The sequence below is a fragment of the Podarcis erhardii genome (assembly GCF_964252035.2).
Source record: "Podarcis erhardii genome assembly, chromosome: 2".
NCBI classification, from domain to species: domain Eukaryota; kingdom Metazoa; phylum Chordata; class Lepidosauria; order Squamata; family Lacertidae; genus Podarcis; species Podarcis erhardii.
In genome coordinates this window covers 71,253,273-71,268,750 of record NC_138498.1, presented here as the reverse complement: position 1 = coordinate 71,268,750, position 15,478 = coordinate 71,253,273, and the positions used below count along the sequence as shown (strand labels likewise).

The window sequence follows — 15,478 nt, the reverse complement described above, 5'->3', positions numbered from 1 at the left end:
CTGTATAGCGCAGCACCTCAAGCTTAAAGTATAATTGTGTCTTTGTTCAGTATACCATGGTGCTGCAGGAATATCAGAGGGGCTGGGTTGACCGGGAGGAAGGGATTTTGTGGCTGCTGCAAGGCCTCCACACTGAGAAGGGCTCCCCTCTTCCAGGCTTACCCAGTTATCTGTCTCTATGGCTGCTCCTTCTTGTGAGTAGTAGTACGGCAGCAGTCACTGCTGCGCTAGTGGCATTCCTTTGGAGAGTGAAGATAGGAAGAAAGGTGTTAGCATGAAGGTATTGATTGTTCTCCATGTCTGAGGGGCAGCCTTTGTTTTGAAGGTGCCCAGTGTTTGTGGTGTGTGTTCCTCAAGTGCATAGTGTCTTTCTCCAAGTGCCCCCAGCCCCACTCCTGAATGCAAAGTCCCTATGCAGGGAGCCTGTGAGACAGCATAGCACACCACAGATGTCAAGAAGTGCACAATTTGAATCCTGCAGGTGCTGTAGATCCACTGGGTCCAGAAGTCCCATTTGGGAGTGGCCTCAGTTGGGACCAGGTGCTGCTGGGCCCAATTACTTGAGGATCAGGTCCTCTTCGTTGACTTCTGTGTTTTCATTAGGCCATCCTTTTTGCTAGCTTAACTGACGCAGGGCTCCTAGGGTCACATGACTGATCTGATGGGGCTTGGGATGCACATTATGTCTCCCTCCCTCCTGTCCTGTAACACCCCTTATTCTGGGCTTGCAGCAGCTTTGGCTGCTGCAGGAATTTGCATAGCTCCATCTGAGCCCAAGGGTGGGGACTTAGCTGTGTCAGGAACTTCCCAGCTTAGCTGGGGATCTGCTGCATCCGAAGATGCTCATCTCAACACATCTTGCCCCCTTTCTCTCTGTTTGTGAAATGCACCCTTGTTTTTCAGGGCAAAAAACCCCCAAATCTGATAATGGCAAAAACGGTTCTGCAGACAACTCACAACTGGATGAGAACACAGAAGCAAATCAGCCTGAAGCTGAGATCAGCCAACCAGAGAAGGTTCTATATAGCCCAAGTTCTTTTGAGGAGTATACAAAAGGAAACTAAAAAGAGCAGACTGGGGTGCTGTGGGTTTTTTCCTAGAAATTTGAGCTTTATTCTCTCCCTGATTATGAACATCCTCTCATGAAAAATCTGATAAACCACATGATAAAAAAGCAGCATTGGTGCAAGCATGCCAGGGTAATTGGTATCCACTCAGTGGCTTAAGGGGTTGGGGCCAGCAAAAATGCATTTCAGATTCTTAGGGTGCCTTGGATTTTTCAAGTCTTCAATCAGTGTACCCATGATTTTTTATTTTTCTTATATTCTTTCCTTCTGGATGTGCAGTACACTGGCAGCATATACAAATACATGCCCCCTTAGTGAAAATCTAAGACCAGACATTAATGAAGAAGCACCATAATCTGAATGTGCAGTCATTTCCATATTGTTTGGCAGTGCTTCTATCTTCCCATTCTGTGATGCTCTTCCAATTCTATTATCCTATAGCTTTTTTTAAGCACAGACTTGGATGGCTATCTACCTGTCAGGGATCCTATAGCAGCAGCATTTCTTGCATCAGCAGAGGGTTGGGCAAAGATACCTTTGAGATGCCTTACATTTCTATGATTCTATACTGTTGAAAGAGGAATTTGCACAGTCTGTATCTGTATCTGTATATTTCATCTTATCAAATGCCATTGAGAACCAATGCTGGCCAAATGCAGAGTTACTTTTGCAGTTGACTGGCACTCAGTCAGTTCCCAGAGATGTGTCCTGTGCAAAGAGTTCTTGTTCTTGTTCTTCTTTTCAGGACTCCACAGAAAAAGAACCAGAGACTCCTTTGGTACCACTGCAGAGTTATAGTGCGTATTTCCGTGAACTAGACTTAGAGGTTTTTAGCATTATTCACAGTGGCCTGCTGACCAAATCTGCTCTGGATACGGAGATGCACACAAAGGCACGTAAATTTAAAGAACCATGGCATAAACTTCAGTGTACTTACTCTCACCTGTTGTGGTGATAATACACAGCAGCAACACACACACTTGTCCCATCCTACTCTGATATCTCCTGAACTAGCATTTTTATGTAGTGCTATATTTAAGTGCCTGAAGATCCCAGAATACTTCATTTATAGGCACCATATGAGCATTTGACTTAATTGTGTCATATTCTTCCCTTAAATTTTTAGACCCATGAAGTGGTGCAGATTGGGCCCACACAGCTTCTGTTCCTTTTGGATGATCTGAGTCGTAAGTTGGAACACATGCTGATTCCAGTTGCTGCAAAGAGAGCCCCCTTTTTTAAGGTATGTACAAAAGAGATAGTAAGAAGGTATTGTGTTTCTTATGTTGGGGACAAAATGCAGCTCCCCAGGCCTCTCTAGCCTGCAGGACTCTCCCCAGGGCATGCATCCTCCCAAACCACAGTTGTCATCAGCTCTGCTTTTCAACCTTCTTGAGGTTTTTTTTTGCCCAGTTGAAATGTGTCCTTGAATTCTGATAGTGCTTCTTGCTTGTCTGGGTGGAGGGCAGAGAAGGATGTGATGAGTGTGTAGAAACTAGCCTAAGTAATGCACTCTCTTTGTCCCTTGTGCATTCTGATTCACTCTTGTATACTTCCTGGTTTGATCAAATCTTAGTTTGCTGTTAAACCTGATTTAGTAAACCATGATTTGATCAAAGTAGGAAGCTGGGGAGGGAGAAAGTCCAAGCCACATTTTTCCAAGTTTGTGCTCTTCAAAAGGTGACTGAGTTATGTGCCCAGCTTAACGCTGGTACCAGCTATGCACTTTATTCTATACTGGAGACAATTTCATGTTTGCTGAGCATTCATTGGTAAAATCCCTTTCACCTATACTAAGGTCTGATCACTGCATAAAACTTTAAAAACCTTGGATTTTCTACAGGGAAAAGGAAATAGAAATGTTGGATTTTCACATCTTTGTCAAAGATCATCTCAAGAAGTGATTGAATATGCTGTTGAACTCTTGAAGCCACTGTGTAATCACATGGAAAATATGCACAACTACTTCCAGGTTAGAAAGTAAATTGTTTAGGCTACATCAACATACAATGTGTGTTTTATCAGGTATGGGGTTTGTTTCCATCATGAGTGTTTTGTAAAGTAGGTGGATCACAATTTAAGCAAGCAAATGGCAGCTTTTTACTTAATAGTTTGTTCTTCAATTAAGGCACTGATTGCAGAGAACCATGGTGTGATCGATGGGCCAAGGGTCAACATTCAAGAACACCACCTCATGTCATCCTGTTATCAGCGATTATTGCAAGTCTTTCACCTTCTGTTTGCTTGGTGAGTGTGCGGAAGTGCAAATATGACAGTGAGGATGAACCATCACTCTTATTTTAGGGCTCTTGTTTTTCTTCTTGGCTGGGACTCCCATCAAACAAGCCATCCTTAGCTAAGGTCAGCAATAGGCTCATTGTCATATAGCCCTGTCACAGTTACTTTGTCAGATTAAGACAAGAACGTAAGCAAAACTTTAGGGTGCCCAACTGTGCAATCAGAGCTGATAGTCTTCTGCTGTAGAAATGAGTCCCAAGATTTCTGATGACATGTGGCTGGCAGTCTGTGCATGAAAAACATATAGAGCTTGAAGAATGCTTACATTTATCTTCCCCACACTAGGCATTATCACAAAAGGTGACTGATGTCTTCTCTTTCCTCAGGAGTGGATTTTCTCAACACGAAAACCATAGCTTGCTGAAATCTGGTCTCCGTGTCCTAGCACATAGACTCAAGCCAGGGGAGAGAGATCTCCCTCTTGAGGAGTTGCTCAGGTAAAAATAAAGAACATGTCCCTCATGGTGCACCCCTTAGTGTTTTTTTAGCCCTGTTTTGAATAGACCACCTTTCCTCTTGTCAAAGTGCCTGATCCTTCCAGGTAGTTTTTCATATGGATCTAAAAGGTAAAGATTCAGAAACAGGATATAGGATCCATCACTGGACATGCGAAACTGAATATTAGAATGTGTTTATTATACCAATATACCAGCAATGTTGTTGTTAAGAATAATAATAATAATAATAATAATAATAATAATAATAATAATAATAATTTCTTTTTTGTATCCTACAGTCAGAGTTTTCAATACTTACTGAACTTCCAGCACAGTATTCCCAACATTTACTGTGCACTGAGCCTCACTCAGCTTCTGCTTGTCATTACTGAAAAATCTGGGACTAGCCAGAAAAGCAATGAAATAGGTAATGTGTACAGAGTTTCCTTGCATTGCATAGCTTTAATTTGTATAAATTATGTGTAGTTTTGAGAGTTTCAGCAAGCACATTGAAGAAGGCATGCTATGCTTTTAAGAAATAAAATGTTGAAAGGATTTAATTTATGGTTAGTGTTTCTTACCTAACCTAGATGGAAAGTAGGATTCCAAAGTGGATGATGCATACAATGTTTGTATGTCTTATTGGAAATTCCCTGAAAACAGGGGGAGCTTTGTAGGTGACAACCCAACAGAGATCATTGAAAAATAGTTACAGGATTATGAGACTATGACTCCAACGGTTGCAGAACCACAGGTGCTTGGGCCCACAGATATCACAAATGGCAAGAAATAAAAGTTGATGCAAAATCACATGGTGTTCAACACATGTTATCTGCCTAGCTCATGGATAGCCAGTATGGTGCCCCTAAAATGTTGCTGGACTACAACTCCCATCATGCCAGACCATTGGCTTTCTTGGCTGGTCTAATGGGAGTTGGAGTTCAGCAACCTCAGGATAGCCCCATGTTGGCTACCCGACTGAGACACTGAAAGCGGATCAATAGACTGTTGCCTGCCCTGCACAATAAAATAAATCCATGCATTCTTCTTTTGTTCTTCTTCGACAGCTTCCATCACTAAACATTTTCTCTGCCAATCATGGCTGCAGCCCAGTGGAATTCGTCAGAAGGGCACCCAGTTTAATGATGCTCTCCATACTTTGTTCTGGTAAGGATGGCTTTCTGAGATATAAGCATAATGCTCTCTACTTTCATTCCCACAAAAAGATCATGATGTAGCAGCCAGTTTATTTCATTTGACACTAAACAGGCCTCATTGGCAACTACCGAGATTGTTTAAAAATCACAATTTCTAATCAAATTGCATTTGTAACTACGCTACATGTTTATAATTATGAATATTGATTAAATAGGGAAGAAAACATTTTATGCCTTTCTAGTACATCAAGCCAAATGTAATGTAATGTAGTGTAAGCCTTATAAGGCTTTCTGATACCATATGGAATTCTGGTAATTTTTGTGAAAAAAATTGTTCCACACAGTATCTATATGGAGCACACAGATAATATATTGAAGGCGATAGAAGACATTTGCAGTGTCGGGATTCCGCAGCTGATTCAGTCTTCTAAAGATGAATACTCTTCCACTTACCCTACGTTGACCAGGTAATGGGGACCTTGAGATTTATTTTTTCCAATGAACAGTTCTCCAAAAAGAAGAAATATTGGAGAAACTTATATTATGTATACAGCATAAATAATATGTAAATGCTTCAGAGAATAAGAATGCTCAGAAAGCTGTGTATTATTTCAAAATGGTGTGACTTCAGCATAACTTTCTATTTTCACCAGGCAAACCTTTCCAGTTTTCTTCCGAGTGATGATGGCTCAGCTAGAGAGCTCAGTGAAAAGCATTTCTGCTGGAAAACCATCAGATTCCGGTGAGGTAGGGTGACATAGGGTATCTGAGATTTCTAGCAGGAAGTCTGCATACCATAGCTCTGGCAGAATGTGTGAGAGCATGTTCAGCCTCACCGTGTACTTCATTCCTGAAGCTCAGAGCTAATTTTGCACAAGTACAATAACTAAGTGGTAAAATAGCACGTGTAATCAGTTGTAAAGGTACACACACACACACTCCATGGCATTTAAGCACAATTTGCTTGAAAGTACCTGCTGGAGGTCACTTGTATTGTTTATTGTAGGGAACCTCAGTCATATAAATGTGTTGTCTTTCATAACTGACAGTGGCCTAACTGAGATGTAACACTAACCTGTGATTTAGCATTGTGTGAACAAGCCTAGGTGAACCTCAGACTTGCTCATCACCACTGCCTCTTCCTCACCTCGAAGAACATGTCTCCTGGCAGCAGCCAGATGATACCCAAATAAACATATTTCTACTCTTGTTATTCCACAGGTCCAGCTAGAGAAGTTGCTACGCTGGAACCTGGCTGTCCGGGATTTCCACATCCTTGTTAATTTAGTCAAGGTGAGCAGCCTTCACATAAACAAGGAACATGCATTGCTGGAATATGACCATGCAGGATTCCTGTATTCTTATCCATTTAGTCAAAATGAGTGCCTTTATGTTTAACCTGGAGAAGAGTAAAAAAAAAAAGATGTGATAACCATCATCAAACATCTGAAGGGACTGCCATGCAGAAACAGGGGGCTGTTCCAGAGTGCAGACTAGAATCAATGGGTGGAAATTGCAGGGAAGCTGATTTTGGCTAAACATTAGGAGAAACTTCCTAACAGCAATTTCTTACAAGAGCTGTTCAGCTGGAATAAGCTGTCTCAGGACCTTGTACAGACTTTTACGTTCCTTGGGAAGGTGGGAGGAATTGCTTTAACTAGCATTCTGGCTTCTCATCATTCTTTCTGCTGGATCCTTTACTCTTTCCAAACAGGTATTTGACAGTAGGCCTGTGCTCAGTGCTTGCCTGAAGGTAAGTTGAGGATCTGATGACAATGGTGGCTCCCACAGGGGCTTACAAATGCGTGAGAAGACAATCCTGCCTTCAAACTCACACAAAAGAAAAGGGGGCTGGGAGGGAGCAGGGCGGGAGGAAGCAAGCTCAGATGCTAATTCTTAGTTACAGAGATCTTGCAGTGAACAGCAGGAATTGAGGAAAAAATGGAGTGCACCCAAAGGTTGCTGGTCTCTCAGTGCCAAAAACAACCCAGGCAATCTAGGACTTCCAAGAGCCTTCCACTCTGATGGTTCAGTTTGACTCTGCACCTGGCTATAATTGCAAGGCAGGGAGCACAGCACTTCATTCAGTGAAAGGTGCTTATTATGTGAACTTGGATGTAGGTATGAGGGAGCACCATGCTGATACTTGAAATTACTGGCACATGTACCTTCTGCCCAAGTATTCCTGCTACAGTAGAGAAACTTTGGAGCACAAATACCTTTTGATTACATAGCTACATTGCACTACAGACATCCTATGAAACAGTTCCTGAGATTGTTTGGGTGAAACTATAAAAATTAAAATGATGTAAATTGATGGCAGGGATATGCTTTAATACTTCTTCCCTGATTAGGCTGGAAAGGGAAATAAACAAATATGCAAGGTTCCATGCTCTGTGATGTAAACTCGTGGCTTGTTCAAATAGCATCTCCTAATTTTTGTAAGCAATTACCACATTTTCTGCCTTTTTGTCTTTGCTCCGCACAGTATGGGCGTCTTTTTGTGGAAACATTCTTGAAGCTTGGCATGCCCCTATTGGACTGCAGCTTTAAAAAACACAGGGTAAGATGTGGGAAACAGGGCTGTCTTTTGATTGACACAGGAATGGACTGAACAATTTGTGGCTGCTCTTTCTAAGCATGGAATATAGTGACTGTGCAAATGATACAATGAAAATGGGGGAGGAAATGTTTGGTATAACTGAGTTGATCTGAGAACTGAACAGTGGGTGAAACAAATTATGTGCCTTAGTGACACTTCCTTGCAAAACTGCCATGACCCAGAGCATGGGATAGTAGTAAGACAGTAACTCAGATAAGGGCTGTTTTGTGTGTTACTTTTAAATAGACATCTCAAAGAGGTTTAGGGGACGTGTGGCAAATATGGGCATCATACAAGTACACTTGTCCAGGAACCAAGACTGACTGCAACTCCTTTTTTAATGTGCAGTACACTTGGTAGCAAACCTGAGTTTGGTGTGATGCAATATGCAAAGCCGTCCTAACTGGTTCGGTATAACCCACTGAGTGAAAATAGAGCCTTGAGTTACAGTGATAATGCAGTATTCCAAGTAGCCCAATAGGTGGCAGTTTTGAACAGGTTTGTAAATGGTTTTCTTCCGCCTTCCAGGAGGATGTGCAGAGTTTGCTGAAAACCTTGCAGCTGAGCACTAGACAACTTCACCACATATGTGGCCATTCCAAGGTAAAGAAGGCTACAAACAAGGTGTTGGCTTCTAATGTAGTACAATCTGGTCAATCTGCTTTAAGTTCTCTATCGAAGTATGCTCAGTCTTCCCATTTCAGTGATTATTTGTAATGAATTGCAAATCCAGTAAGAGGCTGGGAATCTCCAGGTTGTCCTCCAGCTATTCTTGCTTTATCCATTCCTGTCCATGCATAATAAAAAGGGTCCGGCTAGCATTTTTATAAGCTAATTGCTATTAGCCTGTAAGTCTGACCTTTACTATTATGGACATATCACAACCACAGGGACGCGGGTGGCGCTGTGGGTAAAACCTCAGCACCTAGGACTTGCCGATTGTCAGGTCAGCGGTTCGAATCCCCACGGCGGGGTGCGCTCCCGCTGCTCGGTCCCAGTGCCTGCCAACCTAGCAGTTCGAAAGCACCCCCGGGTGCAAGTAGATAAATAGGGACTGCTTACTAGCGGGAAGGTAAACGGCGTTTCCGTGTGCTGCGCTGGCTCGCCAGATGCAGCTTGTCACGCTGGCCACGTGACCCGGAAGTGTCTTCGGACAGCGCTGGCCCCCGGCCTCTTAAGCGAGATGGGCGCACAACCCCAGAGTCGGACACAACTGGCCCGTACGGGCAGGGGTACCTTTACGTTTACCTTTATCACAACCACAGGTATATTCTTCTGGAAGGCTAAATTGTCATCATCTGTTTTGCTACTCCTGATATTGTTTGTTGTTGTTGTAAAATAGTAGTAGTAGTAGTAGTAGTAGTAGTAGTAGTAGTAATAATAATAATAATTTTTATTTATACCCCGCCCTCCCCAGCCAAGGCCGGGCTCAGGGCGGCTTACAAGCAATAATAAAAACAAGTAGTAGTAGTAGTAATATAATATTCAACCCTGATCAACTTAAGAATGTTATATTTATGGCAGCAGACCCTTTCCTGCTCCCCTATGCCCCACTGCCAGTTCTGTTGCCTAAAACTTATTCCTTGACCTTACACTTGTCTTTTTAGGGTTAGCACAGGGAGAGAAGGGGAGGTAGAAGACAGACTTCAGAAGAAAGAGCAAGTTTGTCCAAAGGCAACAAGCTACAATATCAATAGCACTCTTAAGTTTATAATATACATTTTACAACCTTTATACTATTTAGTTATAACAACCATATTGAAGGTCGCTATTTCCATCATAGCAGAGGCAGGGAGATAAAACCTTGCTGAATGCCATTTAGTGCATTCATAAAACAGGGTTTGAAGCCAGATTTCCTATATCCCAAACCAACTGAACAATCCTGATTAAATACAGAAAAAGATGCAGATATGGATTGTTAATTTCCTTCTGTGCATTTCTTCCATGTGTAGATTCATCAAGACACAGGACTCACCAGCCATGTACCGCTACTGAAGAAATCCCTTGAGCTGTTTGTTTACCGAGTGAAAGCAATGTTGGCTCTCAATCATTGTCAGGAAGCTTTCTGGGTGGGCGTCCTCAAAAACAGGGATCTGCAGGTGAGAATATATATGTGTACAGCACCACTTGGTTTCTTGTGAATGGCTCATTGACTGAGCTTGGTGGAATTTGAATGGACATCATTATTCAAGTATTAGCAGAGTAAATAACATTTAAATACATGGAAGATCATAACTTTTATGTTATCGGATGTCTTTTTAGAAAGCTGAGTGAACACTAAGCAAGCTCTGTACAGTGAAGAAATGGTAAAGTTAAAATTGTTGGAACTAGATGAGCCACGTGCAACTGCAATGTTATATTGATCTGGGTTCCTCTTCTCTCATCCATGGTGCAGATAGCCTCATGGTGTCCAGTTGTTGCTAGCTTGTTGAATGATTTATTTCGATGGAGATCATCTGAAAGGGCCTCTGAACTCAAAGAAATTAATTTTCACATACTGGCTTTTGGAAGCCAGTTTGCTGACAGTGTGTTCATCCTCTTCAATGGAATGATATACGGGTAACAGTAACACACACAGTATTTGTGTGAAATAGAATAAGAAATAAGCCCTTTATTAAATTAAAAGTATTTGTGCCCTGTCCTTCCAGTAGAATGTTTGAGGCAGCTCATAACACACCTTCAAAATACAGGTAGGTAGCTGTGTTGGTCTGACGCAGTCGAATTAAATAAAAAAATTGTCCAGAACAAACTTAGTTGGTCTCCAAGGTGCTACTGGACAATTTTATAATTTTATTTATTTAGTTCTTCAAAATACAGTAAGTGACAAATGCAAGAACAGCTAAAAAGGGGCAGGGACAGCAACCAAAAGAGCTTTAAAACCAAATAGTCATATGCCAGGAGTCAAATGCATGTCTAAAACAAAAGGTCTTCACAGAGTAGCAGAAAGCCAGCCAAGAGAGAGGAGAGTTCCATTTTTGAGTGACATAAGTTTATTGTGTCCATTTTAGGGAGAAGAGATTCTTTCACAGGCATCCCAAGCTAGCAAGATGGAGGAGGAGATTTCCAGGCTTCCCACAGAGGTAATTCTCTAAAGCAACTATTGTGGTTGTGGTTGTTGTTTTTATAATCATTATATTCTGCAGTAGGGGAAGGGTCAAGATTATCATTCTGTTTCTGGTACAGGAAATACACAATGATAAGATGTCTTCACTGTTGTTGTAATCTGAGCTGTGCCACTGTTGCGTCTTTCTCACTAACATCTTTTGCACAAAATGAGCTGCAGTCTGTAGGCTCGAGGGGGGGGGTAGGCTGACCAATGGGCACAATCCGGTTAGCCTAATGAGATAAGATTAAGATGGAAATGGCACTCTGAACCATTCCTTCCTTGGACATGGAAAGGCAGCAATTTGCACATTGGGGAAACCCACCCCTAAATTTACATATATGCTAATAAGGTTCAAACTGGTGGTTAGAGGCCAATAAATATTTGGGGTTGTGATGGCTAGCTCAATGAAAATGCTTATAGATAATGTACATACATCTGTATCCCTTAATCTTCATCACTTGTGCATCAGTGCCATGATTTTTTTTCCCCAGGAGGAGGAGGAGGAAGGGGAAGATTCAGAGAATGAAGATGGGATGGATATCAAAGACAGTGATGAAGACAGCTCTGATTAGCATGGGCTATACTGGCTTAATTCTTCATGGCATAATTACTGGAACTAGTAAATTAAAGGAAATAAATATTGAATGGATTGTGTGTCCAGAACACCTGTGCTTCAGTGAGCTTATGTGGATCTCTAGAAAGATTTGCACCTTGAAATTCAAAGCACTTTTCTCCTTGCATCCAAATCTGTCTCCCTTTTCCTCTCTCATATGCCTTGCTCTGTCCCTAAATATTCTCCACTCGTGATATGTAAAAACAAAACATACAACTTTTCCTTTGAGTCAAGAATCAACATTTGAAATGTTTAATTAAACATTTGAAAAAATACTAAAATGTTCATTTTGGTTGCTTTCGTCTCATGAAAATATTTCATTGCTCATTTGTATAGTGTTTTAGACTGTTGTGTTGTTTGTAGTGCTACATGCAGAAATATGTATTAAGATCTTTGGAGTTTCATTCACAAATTTACTAAATAAATTAGAAATCCTAACTGTTGCATGCTGTGGCAAGTGTTATAGTTCTAAAGGGGCACTAATGACATTTCTGTAGGTTTAATTAACCTTCAGCATTTGTGTCCCTTACCCACAAGTCATTTCAAGGCTTCTGTGACATTGTCTATAAGCATTTAAATAGGGCAATTGAATGTTATGGAATCATGTCCATGTCTACACATTGAAAAAATATAAATTTTGCTGTCCTGAATTGTCCAGCTAGCTTTAGTCTTTCAAGTATTGCTGTTATCTCTATTTAATATGAAATACATGTAGCTTTCCAGAGTGTAAGAAAATGGCAAGTAAGCAGAGAATCAGTCATGCCCCAAATTTCATGAATTAGTTGGGAAGGAAAGCAAATATATGTCTCTTGTTTTTGTAACTTTATATCTTACATGGGTGTTAACTGGGGTTTGAATATGTCTTAACGTATGGGATTTGCATTTTAAATTTGGGCAGTCCTGCTTTTTAAAGTCCCTTAGGCCTTTAACTATAATGCTTGATTTTGTAGAGTTTTAAATGCTTTATTGTAGGGACACAGCAGTTTCTTCCTTCATAATGGCTATGAAGGAAGGAGTTTTTGCGTCACAAGCTTTCAAGTCCAGAGAAACATTAATTTCAGAGTGTAAAAGTAGTACCCAATGCTGCCATATTGGCTTCTGCAGCTACACATCAAAGCTATGAAAAAGAAGAAAATCTGGTAAACCACAACATCAGGAAAGATAAGTATTGTAGCCAAAACAGTGTGTTCTTAGCCCTTTTATTAAAAGCATAAGAAGCACAAATATGTTTGAAATTGACTTCACATGATTTATAAGCGTAAGAATTCCACTCTTGCTATCTCCCTCTTGCAGGCTTTAGATAGGGTAGACCTGACTTTCCTTAATCTAAAAAAGCCCCTCACTACTGGGCCTCAAAAGAGAAATACAAGGAAAAGATTGAAGCCACAACAAACCCAAATGCCAACTCTGTCTCGGCATCTGCTCAGCAATACCAGACTTGCCGCAGTGCGCAGACTCGCGGGTTTGGGGAGGGCGGGGCCCAGGGAAGCACGGCGCACGCGTGCTGCAACCTTGGGCCTGCTCCTGCGAGACACGGAAAAGCAAGCCTGGGGAGACGGGCTGCGTCTTGTGCGCAAGCGCAGCAGCTTCCGGGGAGGGGGGTGGTCTGCTCTCAGCTGTCGGTCATGTCGGTGCAGGAGGACCCGGTTCAGCGCGAGATCCACCAGGACTGGGCCAATCGAGAGTACATCGAGGTGATCACCAGCTCCATCAAGAAGATCGCGGACTTCCTCAACTCCTTCGGTACAGAAGCCGCCGCCCTGGCCTTCTTCCTTCCTTCCTTCCCTGTGGGGGTCGCGATCCCTGCCAAGCGGGACGGGACGCGGGGTGTCTGGCTGGGGGCGCCGCTTGCCCACCTCTCACTTTCCCTTTTCTTCGCCTGCAGACATGTCCTGCCGCTCGCGCCTGGCCACGCTCAACGAGAAGCTGACGGCGCTGGAGAGGCGGATCGAATACATCGAGGCCCGGGTAAGGCGGCGGCGGCGGCTGCTGCTCCTTAGGTTGGGGAACCCCGGAAGGCGATGACCCCCTTTGCCTGGCTGGCTGCACCCGCGGCCGACTCGGCTTCGGGGATTCTGCTGCCGACCCCCTGCTCCCTTTTGCAGGCTTCCTCCAGGCACGGAAGCCAGGCTTGCTTTTGCCCTCCCTGGAGGCTGAGAGGAAGCAGGTGGTCAGTTTCAGGCAGCAGGTTGGGCGCAGGGATGTAAGAAGCCGCCAAAGGCTGAGTCAGATATGGACCATCCAGCTTAGTATGACCTGTGCTGATGGGCAGGGTTTCAGTCAAGGGATCTTGGCAGTGCTAACTGGATATGCCTGCCATGGAACCTCTGCCACTTAGCTATGGCCCTTGTGTGCTTGAATGATTCATAGATAAGGCACCTCATCTAGTTCAACCCCCTGCAATGCAAAAGCCCTCCAGTCAGCTTCTGCCTTTCCTCTGCAGACACATTGTGATGCAAGCCTTTTTTGTTGTTGCCTGGAGCCTTCTTCATCACACATATTTGGCCCACACATTCCACCCAGAAAAAGTCCACTACACTTAACGCTGTATTCGATTTTAAGTTATCGTATTGGGGGAATGTACATGTATTATTTATATATTTCATAACATGTATACATTGCGTGGTTATTTTTTTAAAAAAACAATTTACAAAAGTGCTACCAGAGTGGCATGAAGTAGATTATTGATGCTATTTTCTGAAATTTTGGTTGGCATAGTGAAGGTATTGACTTAACATGGATTTGGGATTGTTTCATATGGGTCAGCCCAGCTACTTTTGCTTTATTTTTAGATTTTAAGGTGTTATGTGATCAAGTGTGCACACAAAAAATAATAATATCTATACTCCTGCACCAATACTACATATAAGTTTCCTAAAGAAACTTAGGAATATCCTCTTCCCCCTTCCCTTCCCAGGAAACCACATTGCAAGGCAAGCAAGCTCTCTTCTTTCTTTTGACAGGTAACAAAAGGTGAAACGCTGACATAGGGTGGCGGAGGCTGGCAGGGAGCCAACCTGGAAAAAAATGTGCAGCTGTTTACAAAGCTGACGATCAGACATCAAGTTTCTTCATTTCTTAATATGGATGGGAGTTACGCTCGTCTCTGCCCCTTGGGAAGCTGCATCCCCCGTTTGGAGCCTGTGACTTTGTGCGGGTGATTTCCACCTGAAATGGCTAAATTGTACAAGAGCATGTTTAATTATGTGGTTTTTATACAAGCCGATTTATGCGCTTGCAAAGCTCTCTTTAACAGAATCTTTATGAAACCAAATCTTCATTTCTGGGAACACAATGATGGTGGTGTTGTTTTTTAACAGTTGAAACAGAGCAGGATGTTGGGACTGTGCATAGTGGGCAGTTTCAATATACACAGTAAGAGCATCCTGCGGCTGACTTTCGCTGCTGGAAGGTATCGATTCATTTCGCTGCGGTTGTCCAACAGAATAAATGTGCAGTGTGTTTTGGGGGGCAGGGGGAGACTTATCATGTGCCAAGGGAGGGGGGCTTAGTTTTCTAAGTATTTTGTATTCTCTGATGTAACTTGGGGTATCTTTTTTCCATTTGTGTTTCAACAATAAAACCTCCTGTGCTTAACAAGTGTGGTCAGTCTGCAGCTAGCGTTTGGGATGGGTGTACATAAGGGATACTGCCGCCGTGTATCCCTTCCAATGCCCATCCAATGCCAGAATAGTGTGAGTGTCCCAGAAAATATTGGTGGACACTTGCAGCTTCCCAGTGTATCCATAGTTAAACATTTTAAATGTTTGTGTAAATTTATTTTTATTTTAATATTGTGGAATTCAGTGTTGTGCTAGGAGATTGACCTGTCACTTCAAGCACTTCTGCTCGCCCAGTGGAACAATATCCCCCATGTGCTGTTCTGGGGGGTTCTTCCGACCTGAGTGGATGTGGAGGAGGTGTTGCGGGGATGCAGAGAGAGAAGAGGGTAGCCCCACTGTGCTAGTGGGAGAATCTACCCTGGCTACTACCAGTAGGACCAGGTAGTTCAATTCGGCTCAGTTGCTGTGAACTTGATGGTGAGCACTGGGTAATAAATCAAATGAACAACTAATAATAAAAAATAGATATAAATAGTATACTGCTTAGATGCCTATTTTGGCCTAAGTTATATATTAGTTAATTTTAAAATAACAATAGGCACTGAAAGCTGGGGCAAACCACCATTTATTCACCA

General features: G+C 42.5%; 2 protein-coding genes across 4 annotated transcripts in view; both read left to right on the top strand.

The window, feature by feature from the left end:
- FANCD2 (FA complementation group D2) overlaps positions 1-11,561 on the top strand; it is a 42,292-nt gene extending 30,731 nt beyond the window's left edge. Inside the window, exons 28-44 of one of the 3 annotated variants that reach the window (XM_081851283.1) lie at positions 904-1,016; positions 1,813-1,959; positions 2,194-2,310; positions 2,911-3,039; positions 3,196-3,314; positions 3,692-3,802; positions 4,102-4,229; positions 4,870-4,969; positions 5,304-5,426; positions 5,613-5,706; positions 6,181-6,252; positions 6,674-6,712; positions 7,448-7,522; positions 8,090-8,164; positions 9,514-9,660; positions 10,570-10,641; positions 11,159-11,561. In XM_081851283.1, the coding sequence (XP_081707409.1) occupies positions 904-1,016; positions 1,813-1,959; positions 2,194-2,310; positions 2,911-3,039; positions 3,196-3,314; positions 3,692-3,802; positions 4,102-4,229; positions 4,870-4,969; positions 5,304-5,426; positions 5,613-5,706; positions 6,181-6,252; positions 6,674-6,712; positions 7,448-7,522; positions 8,090-8,164; positions 9,514-9,660; positions 10,570-10,641; positions 11,159-11,239 (1,742 nt within the window). In that variant the 3' untranslated portion in view covers positions 11,240-11,561. The remainder of the gene's footprint in view (positions 1-903; positions 1,017-1,812; positions 1,960-2,193; positions 2,311-2,910; positions 3,040-3,195; positions 3,315-3,691; positions 3,803-4,101; positions 4,230-4,869; positions 4,970-5,303; positions 5,427-5,612; positions 5,707-6,180; positions 6,253-6,673; positions 6,713-7,447; positions 7,523-8,089; positions 8,165-9,513; positions 9,661-10,569; positions 10,642-11,158) is intronic. The other 2 variants (XM_081851282.1, XM_081851281.1) reach the window with 2 other exon arrangements.
- Positions 11,562-12,813: 1,252 nt separating this feature from the next.
- BRK1 (BRICK1 subunit of SCAR/WAVE actin nucleating complex) lies at positions 12,814-14,880 on the top strand. Its single transcript, XM_081851360.1, has 3 exons — positions 12,814-13,023; positions 13,166-13,248; positions 14,244-14,880. Exons 1-3 carry the CDS (start codon positions 12,906-12,908, stop codon positions 14,268-14,270), a joined length of 228 nt encoding a protein of 75 aa, XP_081707486.1. The 5' UTR covers positions 12,814-12,905; the 3' UTR covers positions 14,271-14,880.
- Positions 14,881-15,478: the final 598 nt, after the last annotated feature.

Bases quoted from the DNA above. Each gene is read 5' to 3' on its own strand.
- BRK1 (XM_081851360.1), top strand. From the start codon at position 12,906: ATGTCGGTGCAGGAGGACCCGGTTCAGCGCGAGATCCACCAGGACTGG. The intron at 13,024-13,165 runs GTACAGAAGCCG...CTTCGCCTGCAG, and splicing joins GGACTTCCTCAACTCCTTCG to ACATGTCCTGCCGCTCGCGC. The intron at 13,249-14,243 runs GTAAGGCGGCGG...TTCTTTTGACAG, and splicing joins TCGAATACATCGAGGCCCGG to GTAACAAAAGGTGAAACGCT.